This window comes from Hippocampus comes, unplaced genomic scaffold (assembly GCF_001891065.2).
Source record: "Hippocampus comes isolate QL1 unplaced genomic scaffold, H_comes_QL1_v1.1 scaffold301, whole genome shotgun sequence".
Lineage (NCBI taxonomy): Eukaryota > Metazoa > Chordata > Actinopteri > Syngnathiformes > Syngnathidae > Hippocampus > Hippocampus comes.
The window spans coordinates 71,283-81,435 of record NW_017805928.1 but is presented as its reverse complement, the minus strand read 5'-3'; the positions used below and the strand labels follow the sequence as shown (position 1 = coordinate 81,435).

General features: G+C 61.5%; 4 protein-coding genes across 9 annotated transcripts in view; 2 read left to right on the top strand and 2 right to left on the bottom strand.

Annotated features, from left to right (window-relative positions):
- Positions 1–702, top strand: part of sde2 (SDE2 telomere maintenance homolog (S. pombe)) — a 2,039-nt gene extending 1,337 nt beyond the window's left edge. The window contains exons 5-8 of the mRNA XM_019889650.1: positions 1–110; positions 187–267; positions 339–423; positions 548–702. Coding sequence (XP_019745209.1) covers positions 1–110; positions 187–267; positions 339–423; positions 548–610 — 339 coding nt within the window. The 3' untranslated portion in view covers positions 611–702. The remainder of the gene's footprint in view (positions 111–186; positions 268–338; positions 424–547) is intronic.
- A 7-nt stretch (positions 703–709) lies between these two features.
- On the bottom strand, positions 710–4,340 carry mtif2 (mitochondrial translational initiation factor 2). 4 transcript variants are annotated; one of them, XM_019889641.1, is made up of 12 exons: positions 4,188–4,340; positions 3,821–3,960; positions 3,641–3,755; positions 3,400–3,571; positions 3,153–3,316; positions 2,779–2,955; positions 2,447–2,711; positions 2,154–2,358; positions 1,641–2,061; positions 1,340–1,504; positions 1,131–1,271; positions 710–901 (listed from the first exon to the last, which is right to left on the bottom strand). In XM_019889641.1, the coding sequence occupies exons 2-12, from the start codon at positions 3,953–3,955 to the stop codon at positions 732–734; spliced, it is 2,130 nt and encodes a 709-aa protein (XP_019745200.1). In that variant the 5' UTR covers positions 3,956–3,960; positions 4,188–4,340; the 3' UTR covers positions 710–731. The 4 variants fall into 4 exon arrangements, with proteins under 4 accessions (XP_019745200.1, XP_019745203.1, XP_019745201.1 ...); XM_019889644.1 differs by having other exon boundaries at positions 1,191–1,271; XM_019889642.1 differs by having other exon boundaries at positions 3,821–4,187; positions 4,283–4,319.
- Positions 4,341–4,409: 69 nt separating this feature from the next.
- Positions 4,410–7,568, top strand: psen2 (presenilin 2). 2 transcript variants are annotated; one of them, XM_019889646.1, is made up of 11 exons: positions 4,410–4,520; positions 5,082–5,257; positions 5,845–5,866; positions 5,948–6,089; positions 6,162–6,229; positions 6,305–6,525; positions 6,595–6,693; positions 6,940–6,993; positions 7,064–7,129; positions 7,191–7,306; positions 7,377–7,568. In XM_019889646.1, exons 2-11 carry the CDS (start codon positions 5,188–5,190, stop codon positions 7,530–7,532), a joined length of 1,014 nt encoding a protein of 337 aa, XP_019745205.1. In that variant the 5' UTR covers positions 4,410–4,520; positions 5,082–5,187; the 3' UTR covers positions 7,533–7,568. The 2 variants fall into 2 exon arrangements, with proteins under 2 accessions (XP_019745205.1, XP_019745206.1); XM_019889647.1 differs by lacking the exon at positions 5,082–5,257 and adding an exon at positions 5,614–5,733 and having other exon boundaries at positions 4,442–4,520; positions 5,804–5,866.
- On the bottom strand, positions 7,560–9,369 carry dpy30 (dpy-30 histone methyltransferase complex regulatory subunit). 2 transcript variants are annotated; one of them, XM_019889656.1, is made up of 5 exons: positions 9,268–9,369; positions 8,849–8,886; positions 8,190–8,237; positions 7,989–8,101; positions 7,560–7,676 (listed from the first exon to the last, which is right to left on the bottom strand). In XM_019889656.1, the coding sequence occupies exons 1-5, from the start codon at positions 9,275–9,277 to the stop codon at positions 7,604–7,606; spliced, it is 282 nt and encodes a 93-aa protein (XP_019745215.1). In that variant the 5' UTR covers positions 9,278–9,369; the 3' UTR covers positions 7,560–7,603. The 2 variants fall into 2 exon arrangements, with proteins under 2 accessions (XP_019745215.1, XP_019745214.1); XM_019889655.1 differs by having other exon boundaries at positions 7,989–8,116; positions 9,268–9,355.
- Between the last annotated feature and the right edge of the window lie 784 nt (positions 9,370–10,153).

Here is a 10,153-nt window from a genome sequence, read left to right as displayed (position 1 = left end):
GGTCTGCAGGCGGCGTCGGGTTCGGGGGCGGCGGCCTCCAAGCGGCCCGGTCCCGCTCGCCGCCGCCGGCCGCCGGTCAAGAAGAAGAAGACGGCAGGGGCGTGTTCTTGGTGAGCGGCGTCCCGAGGACGCGCGGCGAGCCGAGCCGAGAACCGCGCTGACGTCTGTCTGTCGTCACGGCGACAGGACCGGCTTGGAGGATATGAGCTCGGGGGATGAGGACGACGAAGACGAGGCGGAGGAGGCGGAGCCCGCCACCGGCAAGGGGTTGGACGGCTCGCTCGGCTTCGATCGCGGCGCAACCGTTCGTGTCGGCAAGTCAAATGTTTTGTGCTCAGGATGCCGGCGCCGGCCCCGGGGGAGGAGACGGCGTCCTCGGGGGAGCAGAGGGGCGTGGCGGCCGGCCGCTCAGCCGCCCCGCGGGTAAGAACTTTGTTCCGCCGCGGGTGTCTGTCATTCCAAAACTTCAAACAATGCGACAAAGTCTGAGAAGGAGATGGACCAAGTCAAATGTTTATTTGTGTCTTTGTGTGTTTGCGTTCCACAGCGCGCGGAAGCCGGCGAGGCGGCCGGCGAGGCGGCCGGCGAGGGGGCGTCGGCCTCCGTCTGAATGGCGCACGGCAACCCGCAGTGCGAAAGCCGAGCCGGCGAGATTGCGGCTTTTCGCACTCATTGAGCACCGTTGTTTTTCATTTTGTCATCTTTTTCCTTTTCAAACGGGGGGGGGGCCCTCAGAATCCGGGGTCCCAGGCGCTGACCCGCGGCTCCTCCACCTCCCGGAAGCACTGGACGAGGTCGCCGGGCAGGAAGGCCACGTCGCCGTCGGCCGACAGGCCGCACTCGCTGCCCGCCCCGGCGGCGCTCACGTCCTCCTTGTGGTGCTTCAGCGCCAGCAGGCCTCCTGAAAGCAAGCGGGCAAAGACTCGCTCAACAAGGCCCGCCCCCAACCCGCCGCCGCCGCCGCAAACGCAGCCAATAAAAAGCTCGCCGGCTCGCTCGCTCTCTCTCTCTCTCTCCTTCAGAGTCGTGAGGTCAAAGAGCAGCCGCTCGGCAGCGGTAACTCCGTCAGTATGCGGGGCCCCCGCCCCGTAAAAGCGAACGCCCGCCCGCGCTCGTCATTTGTCGCTCACCCTCCCAAAGCGTCTCGCCGCCGCGAATCAGTCGAAACTTCATCTTGCGCTCCAGCTGACCTTTGAGCACGCGGCAGCCGGCCACCGCCGTCTTCTTCTTGCCCGCCGTCACGTCGAACACGGCCAGAACCGTGGCCTCGCCTGGGGGCGGAGCCACAGAGGTCAGGCCAAACCGTAAGCCGGCGCGCCCGCCCGCCGTCGCCACTCACCCAGGACGTGGCGCGCCAGCAGCGGCGGCAGCTTGTCGGCCAGCTCGGCCTTGAGCTCGTCCACCATTTTGTAGATGACGTCGTGAAGCCGGACGGCGATGTCGCGGCGCGCCGCCGTTTGCCGGATGGCCTTGCTCGCCGCCACGTTGAAGCCGTACACGCTGCCTGGGGGAGGGCGGAGCCAGAGGCCAAAGACAACGCGGGATTGACGAGCGAAAGGCGGCGGACGGCCCCGAAATGTTTCCGCGGTCGATCCCGGAATCCAAATTGCGTTTCGCCAAGGCGACGACGCGTACGCTACCTCCGAAGGTTTCCGCCATGTTGAGGTCGTTTTCCGAGACGTCGCCGATGCCAACGTGAACCACGTCCAGGCGACATTGATGGTCGGCGTCGTAGGTGTCCAGGATGTTCAAGATGGCCTCCAAGGAGCCGTCCACATCGGCTGGCCGGCCAAAAAATAAATAACGAGTCGCGACGGCTCCTCGAGGCAGTTGGCGCCCGGCGATACTTTTGCGGACAAAGAGGCTGGCAAAGGCGCTCTTGTTGTCGCGGTAGAGCCGCGCCTTCCTCTGCCGCCAGCTGAGGTGCGCCAGCTCCGCCCTCTCCTTCCTGTAGGCGCGGTCGTGGTCCCGCCGCTTGGCCGCCACGGCGCTTTCCTCCGCCCCCAGCCGCTCCAGCTCCTCCTCCCGACCGCGCCACGCCGCCACCTCTCTGGCGCGCTGCTGCTGACGACGACCCAAAAAAAAAAAGATGAACGCGTCCGACGCGATGGATCCCGTTTTTATTCCCCCCCGCGTGGAAAATGGACGGCCACCTCCGACTCCACCTCCAAGACGAGGTCCCCGGCGGAGGGCGCCTCCTTCCAGCCCAGCACCTCCACGGCCACGCCGGGCCCCGCCTCCTCCACCGCGCGGCCGCGCTCGTCCAACAGCGAGCGCACCTTGGCCCAGGTCTTGCCCGCCACCAGCGCGCAGCCTCGCCGCAACGTCCCGCGCCGGACCAGCGTGGTCGTCACCGACCTGCGAAGGGGGCGCGACTCCAAAAACGTGAGTCGAGACGTCGGAAAGCGTCGTGCCCCTCGACGACGGGGTCGCGACGCGGCCTGACCCTTTGCCTTTGTCCGTGCGACTCTCGAGCACCAGGCCCTCGGCGGCGCCGTCGGGTTCCGCCTTCAGCTCCAGGATCTCGGCCAGCGCCGCGGTGGCCTCGGCCAGCGCCGGCAGGTTGTGGCCCTTGAGGGCCGAGACGTGGACGGCCTGCACGTCGCCCCCGAAGTCCTCGCACACCACGTCGTGGGCCAGCAGCTCCCGCTTGACCCTCTGGGGATCGGCCTGAGCTTTGTCGCATTTGTTCACCGCCACGATGAGGGGAACTGCGACGCAAAAGCTTTCACTCAGCCGCGTGCCTTCGGCGCGGCCCCGGACCCGGCGCGGGGTTACCTGCCGCCCGCTTGGCGTGCCGGATGGACTCGACGGTCTGCGTCATGACGCCGTCGTCGGCGGCCACCACCAGGATGACGATGTCGGTGGCGTGGGCGCCGCGGGCCCTCATGGCCGAGAAGGCGGCGTGACCCGGCGTGTCCAGGAAGGTGATCCTCTCGCCCGTCGCCAACTCCACTGCGGCTCAGAAAAAGGGGGCGGGGACGTTGAAAACTCCGCCCACAGTGGCGACGCGGCCTCCGATTTGGGGAATGGAATCGGACGCGACGTGCGATTCCATTCCCCCAAAAAGGGGGTCAAAGGTCATCCGGTCCCATCGCATAACGGTCCGTACGCGCGCTAGCGGGGGTCAGGTCGTCGTACGCCCGGCGTACCTCCGAAGGCTCCGATGTGCTGCGTGATGCCGCCGGCTTCGGAGGCGGCCACTTGGCTTTTCCTCAGAGCGTCCAAAAGCGTGGTCTTGCCGTGGTCCACGTGGCCCATGACGGTGACCACCGGGGGGCGCCGCACCAGCCCGCCGCCGCCGGCGGCGGGGGGTCTGCGCATTTTCGCAAGACATTTTTTTTTGGAACGACACCCGAGACCATGATTTATTTCCCAGCGCGGATCCGGCGGCCTTACCTGGGCACGGCGTCTCGGTTGTGGCGCCGCGGCTCCTCGCTCAGCTTCTCCCAGCGGAATTTCATGCCCGAGCGCCTCACCGCTTCCTTGATCCAACGCTCCTCCAGCACCGAGGACGGGCCCGCGCGCGACACGTCCAGCGGCGTGTTCGCCAAGGCCTCCAGCACGTGATCTGCGTACACGCGTGCCTCGTGACGACGCCGAGTTCACCCTAGCCCACCCTGAGTTTGGACCAATTTACCAGGGTGTTTGTTCATGGCTCGCGCGAGGGCCTCCACGGTCATGGTCTGCCTGATCTCCACTTCCTGTTTGTCGGCTTTCACCTTTGGCCTCGGCTCCTTCCCCTGACCTTTGAACTGCGGAGGGGAGGGTGTCACAATTGAGAGGTGGCGGGTGAGTCGGCCTAGGAGCGCTCGCTCACCTGCTTGGAGGCCAGCAGAGGGGCGGAGGCGGCGGACACGGGACGACGGGGAAGGGGCCGAGACGGCAAGCTCGCACGGCGGGCCAGACCGCGCGCCGCCGCCGCCGCCGACGTCAGCTTCATCATCTGCAGCATCCTCACTGAGGGCCGAGCGAGAAGACGAGACGGCGCTCAGAATTCTGCTTTAGGGCGCAGACGTGACCTCCATTCGTGTACGTCGCGCTTGCGCAAATGATCAGGACGCGGACGGTCAACCTCAACGAATGCAACGATCACCTATCGACGCTTTTGATGCGGTGAGGGCGAAAATCGGATTTACGGCCGCGTCGACAAGCGACGAAGGCACCGAGACGAAATAAGGGCTGACCTGAAAGAAAAAAAAAAGCAACTTTCAATTCCGACCGGATGGTTTCATGTTGATTCGTTCGTCTGAACGGGCGCCGCCATGACACTCCACCGTACCGGAAGCGAGGGTGTTGCGTTGCCGCCCCCCTTCGGCGCGAGGTGGAACTGCAGCATGAGTGACCAGTCGCTCCAGTCGGTCTCTTTCACGTTTCGATGGAAACGAGGAGGCGTGACGTCACGTCCGCCACTCGGCTCGCGGTCAGGTGACCGACTGGTGACTTGACTTCCGCCTTGTGACTTCCGCCTTGCGACTGTCTGGCTACGCGGCGCTCGGCACTTCTACTCGACAAATCAGGTACAACTTTGACGTCGAAGATTCTCCCCCCCCCCCTCCCCAAAAAAAACACCGCGGCCGGGTCGGGCGGCGCCGTGACGTCACCCACGGAATTCTTCGCACGTCACGAGGGTCGAACGCGAGCGGTCGCGCGCGTTTGTCGGCGACGCTCAAAAGGGGACTCGAGTCCTCGTCCGGGCGCTCTTTCGCCCCTTCAAATGACGATTTGATGTGAACTGCGACCTTAAGGTTTGACCCAAAAAGACGCGGTTTCTGTCTCGTCGGATTATTATGAGTATGATGATGATTTCTTTGTTTCTGTGCCAATGACAACCGATCGATTTCTTGAGAGACTCTCCAACCTTTGTCCGTATTCAAAGAGCCCCCATTTGCCTCGAAAGCTGACGAAGACTACGACAAACAATCTCAAATTGCTTTCGGGACCGATCGTTTGAAAACCAATTCAAAAACCAAAGACCAGTTTTTCCTCTTCTGCGGCCCTCGCACCCAACGGCTTTGTCATCAGCGGGCGGGCGGCCTCTGAAGTCGGGCGGCCACGCCCTCGGGCGCTCGTGTTTCCAGGCGCAGTCGCAGGGCGCGGCCATGGACGCTTCGGACGGCGAGGACGACGCCTACACGGACGGGCGACGAGGAGCTGAGCCTCAAGTACGGCGCCAAGCACGTCATCATGCTCTTCGTTCCCGTGACGCTGTGCATGCTGCTGGTGGTGGCCACCATCAAGTCGCTCCACTTCTACAGCTTTGATGTGAACTGCGACCTTAAGGTTTGACCCAAAAAGACGCGGTTTCTGTCTCGTCGGATTATTATGAGTATGATGATGATTTCTTTGTTTCTGTGCCAATGACAACCGATCGATTTCTTGAGAGACTCTCCAACCTTTGTCCGTATTCAAAGAGCCCCCATTTGCCTCGAAAGCTGACGAAGACTACAAACAATCTCAAATTGCTTTCGGGACCGATCGTTTGAAAACCAATTCAAAAACCAAAGACCAGTTTTTCCTCTTCTGCGGCCCTCGCACCCAACGGCTTTGTCATCAGCGGGCGGGCGGCCTCTGAAGTCGGGCGGCCACGCCCTCGGGCGCTCGTGTTTCCAGGCGCAGTCGCAGGGCGCGGCCATGGACGCTTCGGACGGCGAGGACGACGCCTACACGGAGCGCACGGCGCTGGTCCAGTCGGAGAATCCGGCCGTGCCGTCCTACCGCTCGCCCGAAACGGTAAACGGACGTCGGCCGCGTCCCCTCCCCGTCAGCAAACCCTCCGAATGAACTTGCGCCCCTCGCACAGGCCGGCGGGGAGGCGGCGGCGGCGGGCGACGAGGAGCTGAGCCGACAAGACGGACCAGCAGCTGTGAGCCGCCGCCGCCGCGGGCGCGGGCGCCACCCTCCTCCCCTCGCCCGCCATCGCTAACCTCGCCGCCGCGGCCCGCAGGATTTACACGCCCTTCACGGAGAACACGTCGTCGGTGGGCCGGCGCCTGCTCAACTCGGTCCTGAACGCCGTGGTCATGATCGGCGTCATCGTGGCCATGACGGTCCTGCTGGTCTTCCTCTACAAGTACCGCTGCTACAAGGTGCGCCGCCTCCCCCAAACTCCGCCTCCTTCGCCGCCTTCGCTCTCACGCCCTTCCGCCCGTTGCCGCCAGGTGATCCACGGCTGGCTCATCCTGTCCTCGCTCTTGCTGCTCTTCTGGTTCAGCTTCATGTACCTCAGGTGAGCGCCTCGGCGTCCGTTCGCCGAAGCCGATGGTCACGTGACGCGCGTTCCCCCTCTTCCTCCCGGCAACAGCGAGGTGCTGAAGACGTACAACGTGGCCATGGACTATCCGACGGCGGGCGTGCTGATCTGGAACTTTGGGGCGGTGGGCATGGCGTGCGTCCACTGGAAGGGTCCGCTGGCGCTGCAGCAGGCCTACCTGATCGTGGTCAGCGCGCTCATGGCGCTCGTCTTTGTCAAGTACCTGCCCGAGTGGTCGGCCTGGCTCATCCTGGCCCTCGTCTCCGTCTACGGTGAGCGCCGCCGCCGCCGCGGGGGCCTTCTTCCTTCCTCCTCCTCACCGCCCCCCCCCCCTTCCGCAGACCTGGTGGCCGTCCTGAGTCCCAAGGGTCCGCTGAGGATGCTGGTGGAAACGGCGCAGGAGCGCAACGAGCCCATCTTCCCCGCCCTCATCTACTCGTGTGAGTCGGCCGCCATTTTGTCCCGCAAACGTAAACCGATAGTTTCCGAATTTTTTTTTACGGTATGAAGAAAAAAAGAATGCCAGCGATGTGCGGTGGATTTTGCTCTGGCTCAGGCCCCTCCCACCACCCCCCACCCCCACCGTTTTATAACATTTTCTTTTCCACGAAACGTCTCGACACGCACAACAACCACGATCACGAGTTGACGCGTCGCTGACGAGCGCTCCGCGTTTGTGTGCGCAGCCGCCATGGCGTGGACGACGGGCCCCGCCGACGGCGAGCCGGGACGCGCTTCAGGTGGGCGGCGCCCGCGCGACACGAGAGAGCGCGGGCAAGTTTGCGCTTCACTTTGCCGTGTGTGTGACAGATGAGGAGGCGGAGCCGAGCGGCCGGGCGGCGGCGGCGGAGGACGACGACGACGAGCAGGAGGAGCGTGAGTGACGCGCCGGCGGCGGCGGCGTCACTCACGCTCACACCGTGTTGTGTGGCGGCAGGCGGCGTGAAGCTGGGCCTGGGCGACTTCATCTTCTACAGCGTCCTTGTGGGCAAAGCGGCGGCCGGCGGGGGCGACTGGAACACCACCGCGGCGTGCTTCGTGGCCATCTTGATCGTAAGAGACTCGAGCACGTTTGCGAGACGGCGAAGCGGCCACGGGTCCCACGGCGACGGCTGCCTTTCAGGGTCTGTGCGTGACGCTGCTGCTGCTGGCCATCTTCAAGAAGGCGCTGCCGGCGCTGCCCATCTCCATCACCTTCGGCCTCATTTGCTACTTTGCCACCGACTCGCTGGCGCGACCGTTCATGGACGACCTGGCCGCGCACCACTTTTACATCTGAGCCCCTCCCCCCAATAAAAAGGAGATGTTGCCAGACCGGAGTCAGCTTTTATTGGCAAAGAGGAGAAAGCTTCAGTTGCGCTCGTCAAACTGCGCCTTGTTCTTGAGGAGGAAGGCGGCCAGATACTCGATGGGGTTCAGCGGCCTGCGGGGGAGGCAAAAACAAAGGCCGCTCCGTCAGGGACGCGGCGTGACAAAACGCCCCCCCCCCTCAAAACATCCAAGACGACGACCGTGCCTCGGCACGTTTGCACGGGGGGCGGTCACGGTCGCGACAAGCGGGATCGGCGACGCAAACTCATTCCGATTTGGCAACTCGGCGAGGCGTTCGGCGTATCGGGCGGCCATTCGGAGCCCAAAGTGGGCGTTCCGAACGCCTTCCGGCCAACCCCCCGGCTTGTTTGCTTTGGCGGCAAATTTTGGGCCAAAACACGGCGTCGTCGTCGAGCGCTCTCACCTCTCCTTGGCCAGCACGGCGAGGCCTTGCAGCAGGATGGGCACCACCGTCTGGTCCAGGTAGGCGCGGGTGGGCAGCGCCTGCAGGTCCACCTTCTGCTTGCACGTCTTCTCCTGCTCCAGCGTCCTCTGGCGCGGGCCAGAAAGCGTGTTGGCGATCGGCGCCTCGTGCCCCCCCCCCCTCCGCGGACGGAGACCTTACCTGAATGCTGTCCGTCAGCCCAAACTCCGTGTGGGGGTTTTCCGACGGCTGCGACAAAGCAAAATGACAATCAACGCCCAAACGCGCCCATCCGTCCCCGCGCGCGCGCTTTGCGTTTGTTTTCTTTGCCAAAGTCTCCTTCCGAATCCTCCCCAAATGCCGGCTCGCTCGTCGCCAGAGGCGGCAATTGGTTTGTTAGGGGGGGGGAAGAGAAAAAGTCACGACTTGAATGGAAATGTCGGAGATCGGCAGTGTCGGCCTTTAGCTTTGTGAACAAGCGAGGCGGTTCTTCTTTCTAAAATTGCTTGGAAGGAAACATGACGACTTTTCTCTCGAAACGTCTCATCGAGTTCGATGCTGGGGGAAAAACGATGACTGTTGTCAAATTCCTTCCAAGGTTTTTTTCTCGTAGAAATGGGACTTGATCAGGACAAGGACTTTTCTTGTCAAATTACAATTGACGCGTCAAGAACTTTTATCATCAAATGACAATATTCTTCCACTTTACGCCCGCCAGCCCTCGTAACATGGCAACTTCGGTGCTGGGACCGCCACAGTGTGTCCAAAAACAAAAACCGGGGACGATTCTTTGTACGTTCACTGCATCCACGCGAGCACTTGTGAGGACACTGATGATGATGATGATGATCGGCACTCACCGCGGGATGCTCCATCGCGTGTTCGGCGTCTGCGTGCTCTGCAAAAGAGAATTGCGGTCACTTGGACGGCCTCAAAATGGGGTCCCCCCCCCCAAACCTATTTTCGTGCTTTTGGCAGCTGCTAGAAAGCGCAAGGGTTGTGTTTTCTAGCGATAGAAAGACGGCGAAAAAAAAAACGAAATAGCCAAACCGGCGCTTGGTCGTCCGGTCCGGATTGTGAGCGCTCGCTCAGCCGGTCCGTGGGTCGGCGCGAGCAAGTTAGCTTAGCATCAACCTTGAACCGGTCGACGTCTGCGGACTTTTTTTGTCTCGCTCTTGGTGCGACGCGAAAGGAGAACGGAAGAAGCGGCAGAAACCTTGGCGGAAAAATCTTCTTTTGATTTCTATTTAAATGAGGAAAAGAACAACAGTGAACTCACCGTCCGCCATGTTTGTTTTGGGCAGTCGTCGACGATTCTGCGCCGCCGATTCGCTCCCGCTCGAAGACGTCACTTTCTCGTGACGTCTTTTCCGAACGCGGTCCTCGCTCATTTCCTGTGTGCGACCTTCAAAATAGTGCTCTCGCACACGACGTCAAGACTGTTCGAAAATGTTGACTGTCACGAGGCCTTCGCGATGTGTCTTCGTTTTTAAGTCACATCGGTAATAATGCGGTATTATTGTAGAATCTATCTATCTGTGTGTGCGTGTGTTTTTATATACACGCGCACACACAATTCCAATGAAGTTATTGTTTTTGTTCGTTTTTTTTTTCCACAAATAATCATGAACTAGGACTTTTATGGCTGCAACACATTCCAATCCAGTCAGCCCTTCGGAGAAGAAAAGTCAGAAAAAGCCGACGGGAACAGTTGAACTTAATTCTTTATTTAGGCTGAATGAGAGGCTCACAAATGACCCAAACGCAACTAGAAAAAAAAAAAGAAGAAATGAAGAAAAGGTTCATGGGAACACAGCCACCTCCCGAGTTCGGAGCGTATACGCACATTTGCACCAGCAAATGAGCTCAGTTGTTCCTTTTGACTTCTCTTTTGGGAACGTGTTTAAACGATTGACCTAAAGGCGCTCGCCAGTGTTTTCTTGTTTGTTTTGTGTTTCAAGTGGCTCAGTGAATCAAAAAGCGCGAGCATCCCTCGACTTGACTGACCACTGCCAGAGCTTTTATTGTGAAGGCGCACTTCGGCGCCCCCTGTCGGCGCCTTGCGTGTATCGCCGCTTGTCCTCCTCCTCCTCCGCAGCAGCAGCAGCAGCAGCGGCAGCATCGGCGGCGGCGGCGGCGGCGACGGACGAGACGAGACGAAACGA

Bases quoted from the DNA above. Each gene is read 5' to 3' on its own strand.
- dpy30 (XM_019889655.1), bottom strand. The intron at 8,238-8,848 runs GTGAGTGCCGAT...GCTTTGTCGCAG, and splicing joins ACGCGATGGAGCATCCCGCG to CCGTCGGAAAACCCCCACAC. The intron at 7,677-7,988 runs GTGAGAGCGCTC...CCTCCCCCGCAG, and splicing joins GCCGTGCTGGCCAAGGAGAG to GCCGCTGAACCCCATCGAGT.
- mtif2 (XM_019889641.1), bottom strand. From the start codon at position 3,955: ATGCTGCAGATGATGAAGCTGACGTCGGCGGCGGCGGCGGCGCGCGGT. The intron at 2,956-3,152 runs GTACGCCGGGCG...TCTGAGCCGCAG, and splicing joins GCACATCGGAGCCTTCGGAG to TGGAGTTGGCGACGGGCGAG. The intron at 1,272-1,339 runs GTGAGTGGCGAC...CTCCGCCCCCAG, and splicing joins GCTGGCGCGCCACGTCCTGG to GCGAGGCCACGGTTCTGGCC.
- psen2 (XM_019889646.1), top strand. From the start codon at position 5,188: ATGCTCTTCGTTCCCGTGACGCTGTGCATGCTGCTGGTGGTGGCCACC. The intron at 6,230-6,304 runs GTGAGCGCCTCG...TCCCGGCAACAG, and splicing joins TTCAGCTTCATGTACCTCAG to CGAGGTGCTGAAGACGTACA. The intron at 7,130-7,190 runs GTGAGTGACGCG...GTGTGGCGGCAG, and splicing joins CGACGACGAGCAGGAGGAGC to GCGGCGTGAAGCTGGGCCTG.